The following is a 25429-nucleotide window of genomic DNA, read 5'->3' as shown; positions in this document are numbered from 1 at the left end:
GAAATAACCACAGGAAAGCTTTCAGAAATGAGATTACAGTTTATTATAAAACAACGAAGGCCATATTTGCATTATAGTCAGTGTCACATTAAACAGATTTCATAGTTGAACTTAACTGAATGCTTCACACATACTGAGTTATGACTGCTATAAACATATTCACCAAGCTGCTACCACCTGTCTGAAGTTTAATTTTCCAGTTTTGTTGTTTGTTTTTTTGTAAAAAAAAGAAACTTTTCCATGTAGCTGTTAAAATTTTATTATCTGCACACACGCATTATGAAATTTGGCATCGACAGCACGTAGCAGTAGCCCACTAAATCAAGTGCGTGACAGGTTCTTCAGCATGATGATTATCATACAGCAGAATCACAGTAAGAAATACTAACCATGAGTTTAAAGTAGCAGTAGATATCTAATTTGCAGAGATTTGACTAATACCCTGTATCCACGAGGAAAAGGTAGGAATATTCCTATAATAAAAACTAAAGACATCACTCAGAATTCCTGCTGTTGTAAAGCCAGAAATGTTTTGCTTAAAGGCAACCTGTGGAGTTCTTGAACTCTCAAAGCACTATGAAGCAGTTTTTACGATTCACATTGCAATTTGCCAGCGACAGCAGGAAAGACGACGACATGCTGGGATGTGAAGAATGCAGGTTTCAAGACTTTTGAATGCCTTTTTACACGAAAACTCCACGTGGACCCTTTAAGACACAAAAATACAGTAATAATAATAATATCTGATATGCCTTCAGTCATATCAACATTTTCACTTCACTGATAGATTGTTCTTCTGACCAGCAGTTAGCATCTTTGTTGACATGCTCGGTAAAATGTTTTATACAACATTAATTGTATATTTTTCCTAAAAGTGCAACTATACGCCAGCTCATACCTCCCTGATTCTTTTTGACAGCAAAAAGCCATTTGACATTACAGTAAGCTTATGCACACACACGCACGCAGACACACACACACAGGCCTCTACAACAACCTCACAACCAGAAAACGTCTGCAGCAGCTACCAGCTGAAACAAACTCTGGATTAATGCAATGATAAAAAAAAAGAACAACCAAAAAAAAGATAAATAACAACTGTTCAAGTAAATATTGTGAATCATGTAACAGCTGCTCCTTTAGGTTATAGTGAGCATGCATGTGAGTGACACAGGTAGCAGCAGGTATTCACACATGCTGCTTCAGAGACGCCTTTTAATGGTCATTAAAAAGCATCTCTGGTCTTTGGAGCAATGAGTCATCCTGCCGACTCGGTGTCAGCGCGCTGATCCAGATGAGCTCGGGAGCTTGTCAGAAGGTGACTGCCGCTCAATTTGTCCTCCTGCTCTCACTTCCTAAGAAGCAGAAAAACAATGTACAATATCAGCTTCTTTGTTTAGCATTCTGTACAACAGCAAACAATCGCTGAATGCTGAGTGTTTAAGCTCTAAGCAGGGCTGAAAAATGAAGCCAAAAACTGCACTTCCTGTAGTGGCCACTGGAGGTTGGTTAGAAAAAAAGCAGTGAATCGTGTGTTAAAATTCCTAAACTTACAGAACAAATAAACATGTTGCCTCTACATCTACATTTCCTGTTCACACTTACTCATATTTCTAACTAAGCTCACCTGCTCACATTTTTATTGGGGATGCATGAATGACAGATGGATTTTTACGAGGCTGCTGGTTTTCTGTTAGCTGTCACCACAGCAGAATATGACTTGCTGACCTCCTCTTGACCACGTTTGTGCTGTTATGTTTTCCTTTTTTTAAATTTTTGCAGTGTAGTCAACTGTACAAACAGAAATCCAGATACTTTATCTTACTGCAAACTTAATAGCAGGAGTCTGTGTCTGTATTTTACAAATCAAGCCTGCAAGTCTTAGTGGATAATTTACCTCTGGCTCCAAAAATCTTCCACATTCAGCGGTTCCACATACTTTTGACACTGCCCCCTAGTGACAGTAGCAGGTGACAAAAGTTTATTACTTTGATGAGACAATGATCGCTGAGTGTCAGCTGTGTCTGAGCTGACATATAATGACGCTTACTGTGGACAACAAATAAATGAATGACAAAAGCAAAATCCATAAAGTTAGATAAAAGTAAAAATGAGAACTTGAGGTTTTATTTTATTTTTTTTACAAACACTCTTTCCAACATGACCAACTGAAAATCTAAAATAAGAAAATTACTTGAGAGATTATTTTAGCTCAAGTTCTTTTTTTCACTGTGTCAACAAGTCAGAAATTTGACAGCCACAGGTTAAGAAGTGTATAAAATTTTCCTTAAAAGCAACCGGAGCAGCAGTCTAACAGGAGGATGGAGGAAGCAGATGGATCGTTAGCACATTTGTGCTTGTGCTGTCATGTCATGCTGACAAACTTAGCGGCACATTAAAAGCAGGTTTCAACCTGGGAGAGACATCAGCCGCTACACACAGTAGTAACTCAGAGCTCAGTACTACAAAAAACAAAGTGGGCATCCGCTCTTTTCTGTCCATTTACTGTTGATTACCTGTTGCGATGTGGTCCGTATGTGTCCAGCATGACCGTGCTGGCATGTTCCAGGTCCCACTGGTGATGCTGCAGCAGCTCCTCGCACTCGGCTCTTGAACGCAGCCCCAGCCGAAACAGCTGCTCCACCTACAGCGCAGATGGTGAAAGAAGCATTTTAGACACGTGATTTACCATCATTGTTTTTACTACATTTAACTCTCTTCTTGCTGTTCTGATGCTCTTTTGCAGCATGAACACTGGCTTTCTTTAGCAACAGAAAAGCTCCCACATCCTAACCTTTATGATGAAAATAAACTTTAGCTACCTATGTACTTCTCAAAAGCAGAGCCACTGAATCGCTTAAATGTTAAAATTGAAAGAAAACAATTTAATCCAATTTCATTAATTATAATAAGACCTTTAAAAGCACAGGACAAAAACAATCAGTAACCTCCTTAACTCAATGTGTGTGTTTACAATCCCTGGTATACAACCCTCTTTCAGTTCTATGGTTGAACGTGTCATTATTAGTCTTGTCTTTATGTGACAAGACTAAGCCAAAATATAGAATCAGCATGTGGAAAGCTAAGTACACCCCATGATTTAATAGCTTGTAGAAACACCTTTAGCAGCAATAATCTGAAGTACCGTAATTGTCGGGCTATAAGCCGCTACTTTTTGCACAAGCTTTGAACCCTGCGGCTTTTAGTCAGGTGCGGCTTTTCTATGGCTTGTCCATGATTTTTGTCTTATCGTAAGACGATTTGTTTTGTTTGTTCCGCTGTTGTACGGCACTACGTTGCCTGGCTGAAGGATCGGGGTTCAAGAGTGGTATGTTGGTCACATGTCCGTCCGCCAGGCAACGTAGTGCCGTACGAAGTAGAGCGAAAAACAAACTTCAAAGTAGCGCTACGCGTTCAGCGGGAGGCGTGGATGATGAGCGGCGATAAACTTGCGAAAAGCAAGTTATGCCCAACTCCACCGGTGGATTCTGACAGCGTGGAAAAGTGTGAAAACATCCACGATCACCAACGGATTTCGAAGGGCTGGACTGCTGCATGATGGAGAGGAGGACACCGCCACGGCCCTTCTGAGGGTGTTTGACTCTGACACTGACAACAAGGATTTCTTTGGTTTTGAAAGTGACAACGAAGGAGAGAAGCGGAGAGTGGATGACGAAGCCATCCTGAGCCTGTTTGTATCCGACACTGGAGAAGAGGACTTTGGTGGTTTTAGTGCGCAGGAAGAAGAGAAAGATGGTGGTGAATGACTGACTTTTCTTCTTGTTAAAGCCGTGTCACTGCACCTGAGCCTAAAAGGTAGTCCGAATCTATTTTTCTGGTGTGCTGTAGGTTACTGTTATGTACTACATGTGCAAATATGTACCCATAACTTGTTTTTCAAAATATTAATAAAAGGGGTGTGTCTCCAAACGGCCATCTCTTTCCTGACAATTCCCTTTGTGCATATTCTCTTACATATGATAAGTCAACATTGAAACACCATGTATGTACAAAACAGGATTTTCGCCTGATTTTAGCTTGTGCGGCTAATATTCAGGTGCGCTTTGTAGTCCGGGAAATACGGTAATCGCTTTTTGTAGGACTTTATCAGTATCTGACATCACAAGCTTGAATTTTGGCCCGCTCTTCTTTAATAGTTGCTTCATTGAGGTTTAAGTGCATTCATTTATGCACAGCTCTCATACCTTCCCACTGAGGTCTGGACTTTCGGCTATTGCAACACATTGATTCTTTTCTTTTTCAGCAATTCTGTTTTCAATTTTCTGCTGTGTTGGATCACACAGTTTACAGAGCAGTTCATGGTCCATCAGTAACTGCAAGAGGTCAGTAACACACTTAATAGCTGTTAATATGTCACTTTTTTGCGCTCTGATTCATTTATATATTGTTTGTTAACGGCAACAAATAAACTAGGAAAGTGTATAGACACACAGTTGCACCTTTAAATGGTTTATGGCCTGAGGGATGCTCCACTCGTGGCTCTGCAGAGCAGCCTGACACTCCTCTATCGTGACACCGTGCACAGCTCCTTGGACCTGACAATCAGACAATAAACTTAACGTCATGTTTGCATTTTAAAGAAGTGCAACTGTCATATGGATACACATGAAAAGAAATCTACTTTTATTTCAGAGAGTAACTCTGCGTGGGCACATTTGTTACCATGCTTGTACAAAGAGAAGAAGTGACAAAACGAGCAGGTTTCCTTCTTTTCAAACTCTCAGTCACTTATGCAATGAATCAAACTGTTTTTAAATTAGCCACAAGCCCTTTGAAGTTTTTCCCTAATTCGCAGTCCCAATGAAATTAGCAATAAAGTTAATGATTTTCTTTTTTAATATTATTCTTCCTCAGGTAATGTTAAAACCATATGAATATGATTCAAATCTGCAGCTTTTTGAGCATTACATTCTCGCAATTAAAAGCTTTGTTGATAAAAGGATGTGAATTCAATAAAAAGGGACAATTTAGCTTTTCATGTGTTATCTAGAAATCAGTGACTCTAATTTGTCTGCCTGTGGAAAACAACAGCATTCGGTGTTTGTCATTTCTGTGACTCTCAACAAATAAAAGTTATGACTTTTTTGTTTTAATAGAAAAAGTGACATTCCTTATGATCTCCCTCACCTGTGTGATGCTCTGTTCCCGTTGAATGCTGGGAGCTGCAGCTCGGCCGTTATTGTTGTTGTAGGAGGTGTTCGGTTTGGCTCCACTAGGGTGCTGCTGCATCATAGGTTTGACTGCCGCCATGTTGGCTGCTCCGTATCTGTTAAGAAACATGAAATATGGCATATGAATTATTTTGAATGGTAAATGGCCTGTATTTGTATATCGCTTTACTTTGTCCCTATGGACCCCAAAGCGCTTTACACTACATCCACACATTCACACACTGGTGATGGCAAGCTACACAGTAGCCACAGCCACCCTGGGGCGCACTGACAGAGGCGAGGCTGCCAGACACTATCGCCACCGGGCCCTCTGACCACCACCAGCAGGCAACGGGTGAAGTGTCTTGCTCAAGAACACAACAACCGAGGCTGTCCGAGCCGGGGCTCAAACTGGCAACCTTCTGATTACAAGACAAACTGCCAACTCTGGAGCCACCATCGCCCCTTAGCTGATGATGTTTCTCTGTGAATGACATCTGAAATTTTACTGTTGCACTGAAGAAATTCTCGTAATAATAAGTCTCTGACGACATTTTCCAACTATAAAACATTTATTTACGATTCCTCTGTGTCTTGTTCCAGTTGTACGTTACATTTGGTTAATCAGCACACACATCCATACATATGCAATAATACTAAGTGCAATAATCCTTTCTGTCATCGTTGTATTTTACTCAGTTGTATATAGTATTTGTATTTGTATTCTATTTTTATCTTATTGTATATTTATTTTATTTTATTCTACTGTATATAGTATTTTATTTTATTCTATTCTGTACAGTTGTGTACTGTATTTATTCTTATTGTATCCTAATTTTTGCCTCATAACTTTTGCACTGTCCACTTCCTGCTGTGACAAAACAAATTTCCCACGTGTGGGACTAATAAAGGTTATCTTATCTTATCTTATTTAAAGAGGAGAAAGGCCGGACTGCTTTGAGCTGATCAGAAGACGACGGTAACCAATCCCAACCAAGGTATGAAGAAGAGCATCTCTGAAGTCACTGCATGTCAAACCTCCTGTCCACTCCTGTCAGCTAAAAACAGGAAACCGACACTACGGTTTGTACAGGCTCACTAAAACTGAATTACTGAAGATTGGAAGACTGGCGCCTTGTCTGAGGAGTATATTTCCGCAGCAACATTCAGATGGTAGGGTCAGAAATCATGGATCCATCCTGCCGTGTATCAACAGTTCAGGCTGGTGGTGGTTGTGTAATGATGTGGATTATATTTTCTTGGCACCAAATGAGTGTCACTTAAACACCACAGCATACATGAGTATATCTTGCAAAATGAAAATGAGTAAAATGTGGCCTCCACAGTCACCACGTCAGTGCAGTGAAACAGGAGATTGGCATCACAAATGTGCAGCACCTGTGTGATGCTTTTATGTCGATATGGACCCAAATATCTGAGGAATGTTTCCAGCTCCTCGTTAATCTATGGTATGAAGACTTAAGGATGCTATGAAGGACAAACGAGGTCCAAACTGGCAAGTGGTTGGTGAGCGCAACCACTTGCCAGCTCCTCTTTGTCTTTGGTATCTGGTTTAAAAACTTGCTTGTTTTCTGTATTGGGGTCCCCCCTGAACTCAGCACACAGATGTGAGCTTTGTTTCAACAGCTTGACGACAAATTCAAACAAGCTGAAAAAATATTCTATTACAACAAATGCTAATAAAATAGCAATGCCTCATGCCAAGTGATTTGATGACTCACTTTAGCTCCTGATCTTCATGAAAATAAATAATAATAAATAAAAATTATGTCACATTTCTACCTAGGTGTTATTCACATAATAGTGGGTATTTGTCACTTGTTATTTACCTTGTGGGAAATTTGGAAATAAATATATCCGTGTAAAGTCAGTAAGCGCTGAAGAAGGAGCACACGTGCCATTTAGTTAGTGTCACGCAATGCTGGGGTTAATTGGATGATCCCTCACATGCACAAACACAACGTGTACCATTTCACTTGATTGGTCCCATGTTATTAAGTCCTCAAATCCTTTTTTTTTGTAGGGTGCAGTGCTAATGTCAGAGCCATAAAAATCTCTAACACTGAGCTGGCAAAAATATGTTACCCCAACATTACATTTGAGGACTATTTTTTGTTTATACATATATGCTCTGGAAGAAATATAAATTATCAAGGGAACAAATTCGTTTTTTGCTCTCCACCCATAAAAATCTGCCTCCATGAAAAACTCACCTCTCCAGGAAAGCTGGTCTCTCCGGCAGTGGGACGGGGGCAGAGCTCTGCGAACTGTCAATCAGTGAGGAAAGGCCACGCCCCTCACGAAAGGCGAGTGGATCCAGTAAGGACGTGGAGGAGTACGATGAGCCAGGAAGTCCTAAGCGTGAGGAATGGGATGAAGCTTGAGGCAAAGAGGAAGACGACGATGGAGAGTTGGAGGACAGGAGTGGACCCAGCAGTCCCGATGCCCGACGGGGCGAGACGGCGAGAGGAGGAGGTGGCAATGCTACAGGTGACGAGGAGCGGGAGCCTGGCTGAGAAAAGGCGTGGTCTCTGGGTGGGATCTGAGGGGGTGTGTCATCTTCGTTGCCCAGTGAAATGGAGCTGGTGCATGCTTCTGGGTTTATGGCACGGGCGGAGAGGTTGTGTTTGGAGGGACGCAGAGGAGGGACGGGACTGCGAGGAGGCAGCACAGGCCTGTCCTCAAAGCAGGAGGCAAAGGAGGAGGCAGACGAGGGAGATGGAGGGGGAAGATGGATCTGTCGGTGCTGGCCCAAAGGAGCCAGAGGCATGGGAAGTGGGGAGGAGGGGAGGGAGCGGCCTGTTGCCATTGGAACCTGCAGCTTCACCATCACCTACATCAACAGAGAAACAGCAGCTTTATGTTAGCTTGGGTGATAATTTAAAAGTAAAAATCGATCCCGAATGGCATTAATACAGCTTTCACTACCTCCCTCTGTAGCTCCTGGAAGAGGTCAGCTGACTGGGATTCGCTCCTTCCTGTCAAGCCACCACCAGCGGATGAAGAAGCTTCTTCAGTCAACCCTTTGTATATGGACCGCACTTCCTGGTCCTCTGATTGATCCTCAGCCTCTGCAGTAACTTCATCGTACGCTGGCTGGGGGAGAGGCCAGTCCAGAATGGAGGGAGTGTCCTGAGAAGACAAATAGATACAAGGAAAAGTTATCCAACGTTATTAAGATTTTTTCTGCATAACAAAAACAAAGTTTGAGCCAGAGCCAAAAGGAAATCATCACTGCTGCAGTAATATTACTTCTTTGTGTTCACTGGGGTTTGAATTACTCATATTTGTCCTTATTAATTCTTCAGAAATAACCAGAAAATGCACAGATTTCCATCAAATGTGGTACCAAATCATCATTACATTTATATTTATTTATGTATAGTTACCCACTGTTGGTCAATAAAACCTGACTTTCAGCCAGAAAATCCTGAAAAATTGTTTTGCAAAGGTCTGGATATCCTCTTTCTTTCTTCTTTTTAATGTTCAAGCCAAGATATTAAGTTAACCTTGTTTAGCTAACAGTACAGCTCTGTTTAAAGAACTATTACAGAACCCAGAAGTTGGAAGTGGTCATTTCTGGTTGACCTATTAAGGTCCACCTCCTCCAGGGTTAGAGTTTTGTTTGAGTCACAAGTTTCAATTATTCAATATTGTTATATTGTTTATTTGGTGGTGGTGGTCACCAAAGGTGATGAGACGGCCTACAGGGAGGAGGTCAGCGCCCTGACACACTGGTGCCAAGACAACCATCTCACCCTCAAACTCACAAAGACAAAAGAGTTGATAGTGGGCTTCCGGAGGTGTAGGGAAGCACACACTCCCATCACCATCAACACCGCTGCTGTGGAGAGAGTGAGCAGCTTCCGTTTCCTAGGCGACATCTGGCGAGGGATCTCACATGGTCAGTACACACAAAACAGTGAAGAAGTCGCAGCAGTGCCTCTTCTTTCTCAGGAGTCTGAAGTGATTCAGCATGAGCCCCCACATCCTCAGGACCTTCTACTGCTGTGCCATTAAGAGCATCACCACGTGGTATGGCAACAGCACCGGTTACAACTGCAAAGCTCTCCAGAGAGTGGTGCTGTGTTCTGAAAGGATAATTGGAGGTGGTGGTGTTGCCTGAGGAAAGTGGGTAGGATCATCAAGGCTCCAGTCACCCCAGCCATAAACTGTTCAAACTACTTCGGTCAGGCAGGAGGTACTGCAGTATCCGTCCCGAACCAGCAGACTGAGGGACAGCTTCTTCCCTCGGGCCACCAGACTGCTGAACACTCGATAGACACCTCACTCTCACCTACCGGAACTTCAACACTATGCACTGCATAATGTACATATATGCCATTTTTGTGCACAATATTCAGACTGCTGACCTCTGTATATTTTACATATATGTATGTGCACACACACACACACACACACACACACACACTTTGGCATAGATATTACTAATGTGCATACATCCTTAAAATTGTACATATTTATTCTTATAATTCTCACATTCCTGCTCTTATATTTGGCTTGTTTCTTATGTTTCTTGTATTTTTTGCACACCACTGTTGCCTGTGAAGCTTGCTCACATGTGCTGTACCAGTGTACCAGTAATGTGACGTGACACTAAAAGTGACTTGATTTGTTTGAAATGCTTTTCTATTCCCATGTGAAGCACTTTGTAATAGCTTCCTGTCTTAAAAAGTGCTATATAAATAAATTTTACTTTTACTTCAAAAACGTCAGTATAAATATCATGAAGCTGCAGCTTGGTCAGGATGATCGAAGGCAGACTGAAGGTATGAGGTGGAATTGCTGTGCAACTCCGCTGAAGACCACTAAAGCGTGAACGTGTACATTATCAATCAATAAGTACTGATCATCCATCACATTGCACGCGCCTTGGGTGAATTCAAGTGGAAGGGGTTATTTATGACATTTCTAGGCCAAAGGTTGGACCACTGTCTCTGGGAAACAAGACAGCTCATCATTTGTGAGTACTGGCAAAGATTTCAAGCTGTGTGTGCACCACCTACACTTGATTGAGGATACTGCCATGCATGTGGCCGTGTAAGGTCCCTCGTGTCTTGAAAACCTTTGAACTACATCACAATCATTGTTTAGTTGTAGAGGGTGAACTGAAAAGATCAGATGGCTAATTCTCCAGATGAGCTGGGAATATAAGACCCCTCTGCTGTGATTACAGGATGGTTCCACTCAGGGAGTGGGTGACATTCAAAGAAAGAAAAGAATCATGCCAACCTCAGCTTGATCAACCCTCAACAGTTCATTAAAAGACAGTTCTAGGCCATAATGAAAGGGGAAATGGGACTCATATTGGTCAATGCAGTCTTGAAGTCACATTAGGTGAAGTTAAAAAAAAAATCTCTTACTAATGAGGGTAAGAGCATCAACTATTACAGTCTGACTCAGGCCTGAGCTACCTTTAGGGTGTCCTCATCCAGCTGCCGAGACTCAGTGAGCGGAGAAGGTGTGGTAGAGCTGAAACTGTCATCGGTGAAGTCAATAAGCGACACCTCGCTCTTGGCTGAACGCACGCCTGTCCCCTCCCACGGCCGAAGCTTCAGACCTAGGGATGCTCCCAGCTTCTTCAACCCAGACGACGCGCTGGCGTCTTCCTCGTCATCGTAATCGTCCATCACAGAGTCGTAGAACGGCTCTGGACACACATGAAACTCTAGATTTAGATAATTGCTTCTACTGACATGCATGTGTTTGAAGGATTAAAGAAAAAATCTCACTCTTGAGCAGAACGGCAGGTTGGGGTGGACGAGGGGGAGGTAGCTCTGATAAAAACAGACAAAGGCGTTTAGGTTCGATTTGACATGCATCGGTGTAACAGAAAAGTTAGATCACTATTCAGCAAAAATACAGTCTCACGGCACAAATGAATTTACTCTTGGCACGGTTGGGAAGTTTGGTCGGTCTCGCAATGCCTGAATCCATTCCCAGGACATCAGGAGGGTCCATGGGGTTCCCCAAGTACAGGCTAAGGAAAGAAAATCATTTTTATGTAATAAAAGTTTAAAATTGAAAATAAGTCCAAGTCCCGTCCTTTAACTCATACTGAAGATGGTTGAAGCTAATAAACATACTTGTTAATAACATGTTAATAATCCCGTTGTAGGTACTGGAACATCAGTAAAATTATTTCACTACTCCTCTATTGTTGCAAACGGTGCAGTGATGTGGACGTGTCTTCTAAAATCCTCTAAAGCTCAACAGCAAAACATCTGTTAAACTATGCATGATACGCAGCTGCCCTCTAGTGGGGAGCTGCAGTATAGGCAGTCTTAAAATAGTACATGCATGGTTTCAGTTAAAAGGCAATTTTAGTGCTTTGTCTTTATGTGATTTTTCTTCTTTCAAACTGATTTTTTTTTTTTTAGAACTGTTATCTGTTCTCCTGCCTTATCATTGTGGAATCCTAATGTAAATAACACAAATCTATAAATCCTCCTTCCTAACCTGTTTTAAAGAAGAGTCTATTCTTCCAGTCTTCTATTTCTGCGTTCTGGACTTGTGGTGGGACTCTAACATTAGCCCAGCAGCCTACAGCCATCCATGGACGCAGAAAGCACAGTCACATCTGACAAAGCACACTGTATGACACTACATTACTGTAGGTACTGTATCATTAACCTGTCTATGCGGTCTGCGTGTCCCCAGCTCCTCTGGGGGTCTGTGTCTCCATGTCCAGTGTGTATAAAAGAGTGTTTAAGTGGCCGGCTGATGTCCTGGGCGGAAAGACCGGCGACTGACGTCACTACATGACGGGGAAACTGACCGACACGCAGTGTGCGCCTGTTCTGACCTCGCCACCAGTAGTGCTCTGCCCTGAAAACACACAAACAGGTATGAAAACAACGTGGTGACTGTCCTACAGTAATGTGCATTCTTGTAGCAGTACACGTTCTTAATTGCCAACTTCTGGGTTTTAATTTAGTAGTTAGGTAGTTACAGACATACAATATATACGATGCACACACGCATATTAATGTGATAAGGAAGTCATAAGATTATAATTGCAGTAATTTTCTACAATGTAAGGAATCCAGTTTCAACGGGAGATCCGTTGTGTAGTAGGCACTTACATAAGCACGACTCTCAAACCCACTAACCTGATTAAGAAACTGCTTGCTCTCTCAAAATCAGGCTAAAAGGATGCCTTACAGGCATGTTCTAGCTAACAAAACATCACACACTGACCTTCCTTCAATAATGGTGATAACATCATTCATTGTAATCTGGAGCTTGTCTTCCTCCTCAAAGTCCTGCAGGGCTCTCATATCTGTGGGCATGGTCTGCAGAGCACACACAGTGTCGTCAGTGTCACCAGCAGAGTCAAAGACAGCCTTTAGACATGGAATAAATACTTGCAGCCAACAAAGAATCGTTTCCTGAAGCACATTTAGTGATTACGATCGACAGTGTTTTACTTAAACTACTGTGCTACCTCGAGCAGGAAGTCTCTGAGGGCAATGAAAGTTGGTCTGTCTTCAGGTTTGGGGCTCCAGCACTGCAGCATCACATTGTAGATATCCTGAGGACAATCGTCTGGTTTACACAGCCTCTCAGCTTCCACGTCCACCTTGTGAAGGATCTGTAAACCCACACATAAATAATGGCGTGATTAGCTGAAGCTAATGAATAATTCATTTATTTTATTTTTTATGGCGGAGGGTTGTTCAAAGATGCACCTGGCTCCCATTCAGACCCAGCCACGGCTCCTGTCCGTGGGTGAACATCTCCCAAAGGGTGACCCCAAACATCCAGGTGTCAGATGCGTGAGAGAAAGTGCGAGACTTCAGAGACTCTGGAGCACACCTGGAGAGATCGGTGAAAAACAACTGAGACGCTGAGATACTGAAACACAGATAGTATGTAGCGACAGAAAAAAAGTCACTCTCACCATGGGAAAGGGATTTTGTGGCCTTCCTCCATGACGTATTGGTCGGTGTGTTTAGGCAGTGCCCTCATTAGGCCAAAGTCTCCGATCTTCACAGTTTCATTGGTGGACAGCAGCACATTACGGGCTGCGAGGTCCCTGTGGAGGAAACGCTTCTGCTCCAGGTAAGCCATCCCACAGGCCACCTGTGGAGAAGGTGTGGAGTGACAGATGGGAGCATTTTTGCATTCTTACACATGGGAAATGTCATAAAATAGAGCTGTATCTCCAACAAATAAACATTTAAATTTAAACAAATGTACAAATATTATGGAAACTGTACTCAAGAAAATCTAATAGAGAGAACAGTGTGATAAAACTGAATTTCATTGTGGGGGGTTTTTCCTTTCGGTATTAACTGACCTGCACGCCATAGTTACACAGCGAGGAGATGAGGATGTGACCCTGCCGCTTTCTGAGCCGATCCAACAGGGAGCCCAGAGGAGCCAGCTCAGTCACCTACACTCCAACAAACAAAATGTGCTCAGAGCTCATTGTGTTTATGTTTTGTGCACTGCTTTTAAAATATATATCCCGTCTGTACTGTTTTTCAGTGCTTTTTTAAAAAATATGTTACATCTGGAAGCGGCAAATCTTTAACTTGTAGACTGTGTGAACTCTTTTGTACTTGAATTTCCTCTGTGTGTGGGAAACACTGATCTTATATTCAGGGCTATTCTAAAGTAGCCAGACCTGAGGCAGCAGAAACTCCTGCAGGCTAAACTGAGCTTAACAGCTCTGAAACATTCACTGAAAACATCTGATAGCTCAGCAGCTACAATGTATCGACTGTTGGAAATAAATCAAGTTCTCAAAAAGAGGACAAACTCCCTCTTATAAGTGTGTGTGTGTGTGTCTCATGGATTACCATCTTCATAGGCTGTGTGAGGACGATGCCATACAGGCGGATGAGGTTTTGGTGGCTCAGTGAATGCATGGCATTCACCTCTCTGATGAAATCATCCAGACCGTCTGAGTCCAGTACATTTGATTTCAGGCATTTTACTGCCACTGACAACTACAAAGAAAAGGAGAGATGATATTAGAGAAACCTCTGTAAAAAATAAATAAGTAAATCACCTTGTGGAGTTCAAATGGGATGCTCTAACTTAAGAGGAAGTGACAAATACCCAGCAAATGTGTCCTTTTGGGGCATGTGTGGCCTCTCTGCGGGCAGACCCACACAACCCACAGTGGGCCGCAGAACACGCGTGATATTTCAGAAAATGAAAGATTGGACTGATAACATTCACTTCTTTTTCAGTATATCAATAAGATTCATTTTACTAAAATGGTTTGAATCAGTCACCTTCTCTCAGCCTCATATTTCTGACTGTGTACTAAAACATGTTCTGTGTTTTCATCTTCTCCAGAATAGTCACATTTCCTTGTATAATGTTTCTTTTTTTATAAATAATATACCAGCCAACATGCCAGTGTGGGCCCTCAGTGGGTAGCTGTGGGTGAACTGTGGGGCTGCAAACCCACATTTATCCTACGTGGGCCCCTAGTTGGTGTGCACACAGAGCCCATGGCAGCTTCGCCCTTTCTACCTCCTACGTAGGTTTTCTCATGCAAGCAGACTACTAGTTGCCCACAGATATATTTCTTACAGGCCCAAAAGGGATAAACTGCTATGGGACCCACATGCTTAGCCTAGATGGGACCCAAGTGGCTTGTTTGTGGGCAAACACACCCTGAGCCTCTATGTCATACATTCTCAGCTGCCTCATACTGTGTTTCTTCATCTCACCACTCTGCCGTTGGGTGCAGTCCACTCTCCTCGCCGCACCACCCCGAATGTCCCGTCTCCAAGCCGCTCAAACAGCTGAAGCTCCGACTCTCTAATCAGGCAGGTGAGCGCGGCCCCCGACTCACTACTGGCCGGGGCCGCGGCAGACGTTGCCCCGAGGGGCTGCTGTGTGTCAGCGTCCGGTCGTTTCACTGGAAACACCTGCAGGGCCAGAAACTTCTTATGCATGCGAACACGCTTGATTTGAATCTGAATGAATCTAAATTAACCTATTTTGATAAAAGACACACATAGACCATGTGACATAACATGAAAAAATAAAATAAAATTAGAATCAAAGCCACATCAATACAAACTAAAATTCCTTTTCCTAAATATACCTGAGGGTGAAAGCAGACATTTTTACAAATGCAGCTTATACATGAATATCATATTGTGAGATTGCAGCCTTGCTTGAGCAACTTTCAGGACAGGAGAGGTACTGCACCTTGCTCATCCAGGATTTTCTTTTATAAAGGGCTCGTCTCCTCTTGACTGCCTCCCAGAGCCTCCTCTGACCTGGACCAGCAAAAACACAAACACAAATAAACCTGGATTTTATTGTATGTTTATAGTGTATTTTTCTAAAAGACAACACACAGACACATCTGATATTTGTTTAGATTACCTGTTTATCACATAGGTTTGGGGTGAAAAACACTTAAAGAGGTACCTGGGCGTCCCATGCCGATCTTCTCCAGGTCTTCATTCTTGACGTAGTCAAAGTGTGAGAGTCGTGTGACGTTGAGATCATCACGGATTCGCAGGAAGTACTGCTGCAGCTGCACATCTGTCAGCAGCTCCAGCAGCCACTCTGTGCCCTCCTCACACTGCATCTGCACAGCAAACACACATTTCACCTGCATCAGGATGCATACAGTGCTGTTAACAGCCTCCAGTTTTAACATAGCTCTGCTTATGCGATTGAATTGTTCCATTACTGAGCGTGATGTTAATGGACCCCATTAATGGGCACACTGTAATGTGTGCTCTAAGTGCAGGAGCTACTCTCAGCTATGAAAAGCCAAAATGACTGATGGGATGTGACATCTGCAGCACCAATGTAATGATTAGATATCTGGAAAAGCATCAAGAATGGAAAACAGTAAGTGCTCATATTTTAAGAAGCTGGAGTAAGAAAATTTGGGGCATTTTTACTCCTGAAAATGACTTTCAAGATTCAACAAACACATTTTCTGACAATTGTTTAGGACGCTACTGTTTCATCTTTTTTTGCAGATTCCCCAGCAAAATGTACTTTCTGCTGCTCCTTTATTTCCCAAGGGGTAGCCAAAGTGGATAGATCTGCATATTTGATTTGGCACCGATTTTACGCTGGATGCTCTTCCTGACGCAGCCCTCCCACTTATCCAGGCTTTGTGCAGACACGAGGAGTACACTAGCTTGAGACCCCTTAAGGCTGGAATTTGTGTCTCGAAGCAGGAGTCATTTTGCATGTGCAGCAAATGTGCAGATTCACAGATTCACAAGTTGAAAGACCTTTAAAGTTTTTCACAGACTTTAAATTATTAACTAAAACCAGTTTTGCACCATTTCATGATAAGCAAACTACAATTTCCTCTTAACTAATTGCTTTAATTGTATACCGTATACTGTGACAATATACTACAACATTTACTTTGCCTTAATCTAATGTCACTCTTACATACTAACTTCACTCACTGATGTCAAGCCTAAAAACCAACAGTGGTTTAATTTAGCCAAGAAAAGAGGAGCTAGCCAGGCTCTATGTGAAAGAGAAAAATCCAAGTAAATCGCATCTAATTAGCAATATTCTGTGTTTGTTGAGGCAGAATAAGTGAAGTGACAATTTTCTTGGATAATTAATAAAGATACAAAATGTTCATTAGATCTTTAGAGTGTTTGTTAGCGTTACCTTTACAGCATTTGTCTGTAACTGCAGATGTAACCATGATCATTCCATACACATTGCAGTTTGTTGCTTATTCTAGAGTTGTGCTCAAGGTAATTAAAGGTTATAAGCTATAGGCAGCGCGAGTCTGGCTGACTTAACAGTCTTTGTTAAGCTAAGGTAAACAACCACTAGCTCTAGCTTCTTGCTTTTTGTATAGCTTCATCCTAATATTTCAAAACTATTAAAAGATGTAAACGCATTAATACAGCGCTGTCATAGAGCTCTTTGCAAAACTAAACTTTACCCTTGGGAGCAGCACATTACGCACAGAAACATGTTGAATTGGCTGAAATCCCCTCTCCATAGGCAAACGCATGTTCAAACAGCCCCAATTGTGGAACCATGACTTAAGCATTAGACTAGCATTAGCAGGTTCGCTCTGGATTCAGGACCCCAACACAAAATGGTTAAAATTTAACGGAAGCAACATTAAGTGTGAAGGCTTTTGTCTGCCATTCACAATTAAAAAAGATAACAAACAAAACAAAAAAAAAAAAAATCCAGGCAGAGGTAAGTTAAAATTTCAAAATGTTGACCTACTTAATCAAAAGTAACTTTAAATTTTGAGATACTCAATCAGTAAGTCAAAATTTTGACATGAAATTTTGAGACAATAACCCAAATTAACTTGATATTACCTCTGCAGACTTGCAGAAACAAGCTTCCATAATTAAGTGGCAGGAATACATTTGTTTGCTTGTTTGTTAATTTATTGCTTTATAGTCAATTGCTGTTGGGTAATTTTAGACCCCAAAACTGAATTCAGAATGAAGTATTTTGGTTTAACTTATAACTGGTGCAGTTACAGGGTTCACAAAGTAGACACTGTTTTTTAAACCATGAGGATACTAAATAATTTAAACAGACATCAAATGAAATCTGGTGTCTGTTGTAAGATTAGACCCAAGATCAATACACCTGCATCCCCACACCCACACTTATATTCATAGAAAAACACTGAACAAAAAGACACAGACATAGTGTAATTACAGCCAGAGAAGAAGAGATGCTGCACATCCACCCACAACTTCAGACTTTACCATTTGTCCACCGACACTCCTGTCTCCCGCCTCTTCATCCTCCCCCTCCCCCTCTCCTCTGGTGTAGGGGAGTCGCTGGTACATATAGCTCTCCCCCATACTGAAACAGCTCCTCTTGTCCTTTTTGTATTGAGCCCTCCTGTTTCTGCGCTATTCAGAGGAGGCGTTAGCTCTGCTGCCGCGCTCCCCCTACTCCGAGTCTAGTTTGCTAATCTCCTCTCAGCTCCATGACCTTCTCCGCTCAATCGATGCGCGCATGCACAAACACGGACACAAACGCACCGGGAGGCATTTGACGCCACTCTCTCCTGTCGTATCACCTAAAGCTATCTATAAACTCCTTCACTCCTCCCTCCCACTGCTCCTTTCTCTCCCTGCTGACTCACGACTTCCCGCAGTATCGGACACCTCCATGCTTCTCCGTCTCTCCAGCTTTTCCTCCTCTCCTCTTCATCTCCTTCTGGCTCAGCAGCCAAGCCCACTGTCTGATGTTAAATAATTCAGCAGCTCTAATGAGAGGGCGAGTGGAAGAGGGAGATCTTAGAGGAAGGAGGGGAAAGACTGCAGATACAAATAGGTGGACAGATGGATGGTCAGGCTGAAGAGAAAGGAGATGGAGACAGTTCCCAGCATGCATTTAATAGATTCTGACATGCAGATGGCATAGGCGCCAAGCTCAACCCAAACAAGCAGAACATTTCTAAAAGATGGTAACGTGATGTGGCCATCAATTTCAGGAAGTGTCAGAAACGTTGCTGAAATCTCTCATCAAGTAAAAACTGTGAAACAGTCACTGATTGCAGTTTGGCAGACGAGAGGATTTCCTGCTTTTCTCTGTTCTATATTAACCGAGCACAGTACTGTTTCAGGCAGATCATGAGGTCAATCTCAGTCACAATCCAGGCAGATCAGCTGATCTCAATCCCAGATCACATCAGCTGACGCCTCAGCTGATAAGCTTCCGCACATCCAATTAGCAAATCTCATATAGGGCGCGCTATTTAAGCTGCTTCAGATTGTGTACAGTTCCTGCATATCTGCAAAATTTACATTACAAGCTATCTCCACCCCAGCCTCGGGGGGTGGGGGTCTTGCTCCTGCTCTTAGAGATGTGTCCCAGAATAAAGCTATACCACTGAATTTAAATTAGTGCAGATGGAAGTCACAATCCTCCTTTTACTACAGCAGTCTTAAATTATAGTCCTGCTGTGAGTCAAGACAACCGTAATTTGTCTTGACTCACAACAAGCAATTAAGATAGTTCTGTGAGGCATTTAATCACTATTTAATTAGTTTAATTGATCAAAAAAACACTGGCAAAGAATGGAAAGGACAATGGCTAAGGAGCCTAAAGTGTGCCTAGACCACATCATTACACCACCACCAACCTTAACTGCTACACCCTATTCAGTACCTGCCATCCGAATGTCACGGCAGAAATCGAGGCCCATCAGAACAGGCAATGTTTTTCCAGTCTTCTGTTGTCTAATTTTGCTCAGCCTGTGCAAATTGAAGCCTCAGTTTGCTGTTGTTCCTGTTCTTAGCTGACAACAGTGAAACCCAGTGTGGTCTTCTGCTACCGTAGCCTATTTATTCAAGGTTCAATATAATATGCATTCATTACCCAAATTATCTGGAATATCACTCATTCCCACTTTTATATATATTCCTAAAGAGTTCACTTGCAATAAATATACAATTGTGCATAAAAGCTACATTGCCTGTCATGTCTAGGTGCAATCCTAACATCAGCAGCAAACACTGCATAGCCTTTATGCATTTACTGTGTACACTCATACTGTTTATAGCAAAATAGAATTTATTAGTCAGTTTTAATTCATTTGAGCAGACTTAAAACAGATGTTTTAGCTATTTAACTAGATTAAAAAAAAAACAAAAACATTTCACGATTATCAACAACATATGGATGCTGGATCAGATATAATATCTGAAAATCAGAATATCAATTACTCCATGAGATAATTTATTTTCTATGCAGCTCTAATTATTGTGGAAAACATTTGATTGTTTTTTCACTCCTTTTCTTTTTGAATTTATATTATCAACATAAAAGGATCTCAGTGTGGCTTTTTCTTTGTTTGAACTGGTTGAGAAGTGGGTGGGCTGCCATATACAGTTTCTGATCTGATTACGTATATCAAAGTACATCTTGTTTGGCAGTTAAAGCAGTTAACAGTGTTGAAGTGCAGTGCTGCAGATCCTGCTGTAATTCAAAAATGAAAGAAAGGCAAATGTGAGAAACTGGGCTGTTACTATTAGCAACATGTGACAGCAAGATGAGCTAACTGGTGCATGAAGTCACTGGTTGGATCATTCATGCTCATGTATGAGTGTGTGGGCGCATCTGCGGCCTAAATGAGGACAGAAGCAGATCTTTCATCTCCGCACGGCATCATGTGTTTTATTGAGGGTGATGGTCCAAAAATAGGAGAGCTAAATTTAGCTTATGTTCAGTGGCAATAGGAGGGAAGTGGCTGCTTAATTTTTCTCTCATCTTAGCATCAGATATCTGAGATTCAATCGGGACTGTCAACGTGCACAGATCAGGATTTATTCTGCATATTTCATCCCTGCCCCGTCCTGGTTTAGGCAGAGCATGATATGAATTCAACAGCACCTGGTAGAATTTCCTGCCATATTTGTTTGTGTGTTTCAATATTTCTGATATAAGTCACCTTAAAAGAAAAAGAAAAAAACACTGCAGGAAAAGAAAGCTTTGAGATTCATTCAGCCTGTGCTTTGGAAAGAAAACAACAGTTTTCTTCTGCAATGTCATAACTAATTCAAATGTTACACCAAATATTTGGTCACTAGAGTTAATGAGATAAAAAGTTTGAGGTTTTGGTTTCTTTCTGTGAAAGAGGCCACAATGCAGCAACTCCAGCAACACTTGAAGGAAGATGAACAACTTTAATAATTGACCAACGCGTTTCGGCTTGTGGCCTTCATCAGGGTCATGAGGTGTCAACATGATTTTTCTCATGATCTTGTGTAATTTAATCGCTTGTTATATGATTTAAAACTGATCCAAATGTTCCAGTCAAGAAGGGAAATGTAAACATGATTGTGATTTAATGCAGGTGAAATATTGCTGGTCTTACTGCAAACAGATGAAAATTAGTAAACTGAAAAGTAGGGCTGGGCCATATCATACAGTTCATAATACTGGTATAACGTTAGGAATGATAAGAAAATGTCGATATTACGTGCTGCACAATAATGTTTAATATTTGGTATTTACTGTTATATTCCCATATATCATCGTGATGTTGTTTATTCTATTGCTCTCGTTTATTATTATTATTGCTTGTTTTCTTTTTTCTTTCTCAACAGGTGATCCAGGTGATCGATATATGTATTTTTTTTGTCTGCTTATTTAGTTGGTTTGTTTTTTTGCCCGTTATCCCCGTCCCTCTTCTCCACAGTTTTTTCCCCCTCTTCTTTTCTCCCTTTTCTTTTCCTCATTCAAGTCTGTCCCATATCTAGCAAGTGAAAATAAAAAATAAATAAAATAAACAATAAAAGGTGAATCAAATAGACCACTACAGCAAGGCTGGGATGGTCAATTTGGTAAAGTAAATCCGTTGGGCATCTTTCCTCACCTTTAGACAAGATTTCTGATGGCAAAAGAACCAAACGGGACAGGCGCAAAAAAAAAAGGAATGATAAGAAAATGGAATATGGCGATAGAATATGGGTAAAACGCGCATGTGCAGTGCCTTTGTTTTCATACGCACATGGCAGAAAAAGTAAGGCAGCAACGGAGAATGAGAAGGGCGAAAGCAGATCGTTAAATGAAACGGATGAACCAGAATTGGTTTGTAAAAATGCTGCAACTTCAGTGGTGTGGAACTGGTTTGGCTTTCGTCCGTCAGATACACAACAAAGCACATTTTTTGCGGCCCGTCGTTATTACCGTGTTTTTCGGAATCTAAGTCGCTCTTAAAATTCTTTGATTTTCTGAAAAATCGACAGTGCCTTATGTATGAATTCTGGTTGTGCTTACTGACCTCGAACCCATTTTATGTGGTACACGGCGCTCGAAAATCTGTCAAAAAATGTTTTAGTACAACTTTGAAGCTACGAAGCCGCACCGCTTGATGGATTGTCCGAGCATTATGGCTACCGTAGTCAGGAGCCTCGCTGAGTGATACGTACTGTGCTTCAACATAATATTACCGTATTGTGTGTGTATAACCTGTATAACCTTAAGTTTTGTGGATATTATACATGGTTCTGCTCAGGATATGTCGGCCAATTTCCACCGGAAATGCCTTTTGGTCAAACTGTCAGCAAGGAATTTGCATTTGCACTGTTACATTTTTATATAACTTTAATGCACATAAAAAAAAACAGCTGCTTGTTTAAGTAAAAATACATTGATGGGGGTTATTTGCACTAATAAAGTTGCGGAGTTGTAAAGTTTTTTGTCTCGCGTCAATTATATCGTCAGTTATATCATTATTGCAAATGTTCAAATATATATTGTGATAAATATTTTTGGCCATATTGCCCTACTGAAAAGAGTAAAATATAACTGTCACAGCAAACTCCTTATAGAAACAAATCTTACCACAGACATTTTGGTCATATTCTCTAGGCGACTAAATAGATGAATGAGAGCCATAAGCTCACTTTCAAGGGTCAGCAGGATATAAATATTGCACGAGTTTGTTTTTTTTAGCTTTAGCTTATACCTTTACCACGCATGCTGAAAGTTACACATTACAGCTTCTTTAACAGCTCAGTCCAAAGTTAGGATATGATCAATGACTCATGGCTCATCCCATAGACACAGGAAGCTGAGAGGAATAAGGACACTCAGCTGATTTTTTACTTCCATAACAAATGGATATATGTCAGTGCAACAATATGATTGGCTGTTGGGAGACAGGTGAGGTTGACGGCCATTATTAGAGTTACAAACTTCTCATATTCAGGATTTGTTGAGTCTCGTGTCTCTCCTTTATAAAGTCTCTAGTTTCAATAATGTTACTGGGGAGGCCAAACCATCACTCATAATGTTTAACTGTATGTTTCCAATCCAGGTATGCAGTGTATTTGGAATAATTTCCATGCTAATAAATGAAGCTGTTAACAATCAGATTCTTTCTAGATGTTACTGCATAGTGAATCGAAATCTGATGGTTCTATGTGTTGAGAGAGATGAGGCATTAATAATTAGTAGGAACTGAGAATGTACATTAATATTTATTCCCATAACCAACTTCCAAATACACACAGTGCTAGTCCAAACAGCTCCAAACCATAAAGATCTGCACTTCTAAAGGTAACCTGAGGCAGCAGAGACCACCCTCAGTTACTTTGAGGCATTTAGTGGAATTGGTTGTGAACGGTCATAATGTTTTGGCTTATCTGTCACACCCTGCAGGGGTCCTCTGGTGGAGTCACTGGAGGTCATCTGGCTGCAGCCATGGACGAAGGGACTCCACATCTACACAAAGTTAAAGAGAGACGGAGAGCAAGTCAGCGTCAAAACTATTAACAAGAAAGGAAAAAAAAACAAAACACTTCAACAAAAATTTCCATCTGCTGCTGTGAAGAGAGCAGCAGAAAAACTCTCAGAAGCAACAGCCGGTAGAAATTGTGCAGGAGGTGAAAACGAGCACGCAGGAACAGGCTGTGCCCATATTGTCACCACGGGGGAGGCTCAGACAGACCTGCTGCCTCATCGCTGAGAAAGAGTGTAAAAAGTCAATTGTTTGAGAATGAACTCTTTTAAAAAAAGATTTTAAAGTTTAAAATGATTACTTTAGGGTTTAAAATTGTTAACTGTTTGAATACTAATTCAAGTGATCATAGACAGTCTTTCACACTATTGCATCTCATTAACATATGGCAGGAGGTGTGTTTGAATTCATAGTGTACAGGATTTTCTGCATTTCACAGCTGTTACTTTACTGGCTGATTGACAAATGCTCACTAGTCCAAAAATGACTAATGAATGTGTTTTGTAGTTGTGTTTGTAATCTTTCTCTACTTATACGGTAGTGTCTAATGTGTCCTCTTAAGCAGGAGTGTCAGAACTAAGGCCCAGGTCCAGAATCGCTACGGCAAAGCTCAGGCCCCCTGGAAGGCTTTGGAAAATGTGAAGGATACATAAGTTTTGGACTTTAAATAGTAGATAAAGACTTAAATCAGATAAAAGTTATTGTTTTTTCACTATCGACTGTTGAAATTTCAAAACAAATAATACATTTTGTAACCACAGAACAGTCTGTGCCCAGAACTTTTTCTGTAATTTCACCCTTTTGCTTATTTCTTACAAATTAAGCCCAAAGTTTAGTGGTAACGGTTACTTTCATTTACTACAGCATTTTGTTATTGTGTAGAAAAACTGTGCCCTACTGCTGAAACTGCACTTCTTTTTTCTTATATTGAGATATCTCAGATTGAACGTGTAGTTTACACTGACAGAAAGAGGTCTGTTCTGATCCAAGTGGGCTGCATGCGGCCCACAGTGTAAAATAACATCCCTGCCCTGCAGAACCACACCAGACATTGCAAGACTATTTAGTGCAGCTGCACACTGATAAACTCACATGTACATATAGTGGGCTGGCCCTTTATTTGTGACTAAAGATAAGATTGCTTTATGTTTTTGTAAAAGTTCCACATAAAGTTAAATCAGTCAGATAAACAGTTGAGAGTAAGCAGATAGCATCTCTCTCATGCTGAGAGCAGAAAAGATTTTAATTCATCTTCTCAGTCAGTCAGCCTAAAGCTGATTAGCCCTAAGTGGACACACACTCGTCCCAATACAATGAAGAGCCAAGGCTAATAATATTACACCCCCTTTTTACACTGTTTTATACTTTTTCCACTATTGTTCGCTTGTAATTTTTTTTATTTATGAACTTAACGTGTTTGTTTTGGTACAACATGCACAAAAACCATATCCAAGAAAGAGCAACAGAGATGACCCCCATCGTACCGACCTAAAACGACGGGCTTTCCGGAGGGGACAGTCCCTCTCCTCCGGTCACTCCTCACTCTGCCCGCCGTACTCAGCCGTGCCGTTTATCGGGTATCTGTGAAATTCACCTGAACCGTTTTCTCCGTCTCTTTCCTCCGTTAATTCCGGGACGCTTCCCAGTGAGCGTGCAGGGATTTCAGAGCGTCACGACACGTCAGAAGACGGAACTCGCCAAAATAACAGCACATCTTGTTTAGAAATTCAACTTTCAAAATAAAAGCACACGTTACATTAGTTTTCATTTCCCGCTAATTTTTACGTCCTCTTTACACACTTTACCATTACTTCATTAAATTGGAGGCAAGTATTTGATTTATATCGGTTGTCCGATGTAGGGTTGCTTGCGAAACGCTTGAGGTACACCAAAAATTTCTCTAAAAACAAATTTGTCTTTTTAAAATTATTTTACACAAGCTACAGTCATGATTGAAATTTAAAATTATTAATGAGAAAATTAGTTCAGTAAATCTTCAATTTACTAGTTCAGTAAA

The 25429-nt window shown here is 41.3% G+C and overlaps 1 protein-coding gene across 6 annotated transcripts; it reads right to left on the bottom strand.

The window, feature by feature from the left end:
- Positions 1-19: 19 nt before the first annotated feature.
- On the bottom strand, positions 20-25372 carry tnk2a (tyrosine kinase, non-receptor, 2a). 6 transcript variants are annotated; one of them, XR_001336679.2, is made up of 22 exons: positions 17921-21188; positions 15618-15780; positions 15393-15463; positions 14906-15106; positions 14021-14170; positions 13516-13611; positions 13117-13298; positions 12905-13031; positions 12661-12807; positions 12414-12508; positions 11847-12041; positions 11102-11193; positions 10946-10990; positions 10628-10863; positions 8121-8324; positions 7406-8025; positions 5149-5287; positions 4461-4556; positions 2517-2644; positions 1898-1954; positions 1628-1791; positions 20-1355 (listed from the first exon to the last, which is right to left on the bottom strand). XR_001336679.2 is itself a non-coding variant. In XM_014336748.2 (22 exons), the coding sequence occupies exons 3-22, from the start codon at positions 15778-15780 to the stop codon at positions 1349-1351; spliced, it is 3051 nt and encodes a 1016-aa protein (XP_014192234.1). In that variant the 5' UTR covers positions 23327-23396; positions 24901-25372; the 3' UTR covers positions 20-1348. The 6 variants fall into 6 exon arrangements, 4 of the variants coding, with proteins under 4 accessions (XP_014192234.1, XP_014192235.1, XP_005932208.1 ...); XR_006054882.1 differs by having other exon boundaries at positions 1636-1791; XM_014336748.2 differs by lacking the exons at positions 1628-1791; positions 17921-21188 and adding exons at positions 23327-23396; positions 24901-25372.
- Between the last annotated feature and the right edge of the window lie 57 nt (positions 25373-25429).

The sequence above is a fragment of the Haplochromis burtoni genome, unplaced genomic scaffold (genome assembly GCF_018398535.1).
Source record: "Haplochromis burtoni strain Fernald_Lab_line unplaced genomic scaffold, NCSU_Asbu1 Contig_155, whole genome shotgun sequence".
Lineage (NCBI taxonomy): Eukaryota > Metazoa > Chordata > Actinopteri > Cichliformes > Cichlidae > Haplochromis > Haplochromis burtoni.
The sequence above is the reverse complement of the archived record's forward strand: the minus strand, read 5'-3'. Positions and strand labels throughout refer to the sequence as shown.

Coding starts and splice junctions, on each gene's coding strand:
- tnk2a (XM_005932146.3), bottom strand. CDS start 18,019: ATGGGGGAGAGCTATATGTACCAGCGACTCCCCTACACCAGAGGAGAG. Junction 11,194..11,846: donor CACGCAGACCGCATAGACAG/GTTAATGATACA, acceptor TTCTTTCCTTAG/CCTGTACTTGGGGAACCCCA. Junction 5,288..7,405: donor AGACCAGCTTTCCTGGAGAG/GTGAGTTTTTCA, acceptor GTTTCTTAACAG/ATACGGAGCAGCCAACATGG.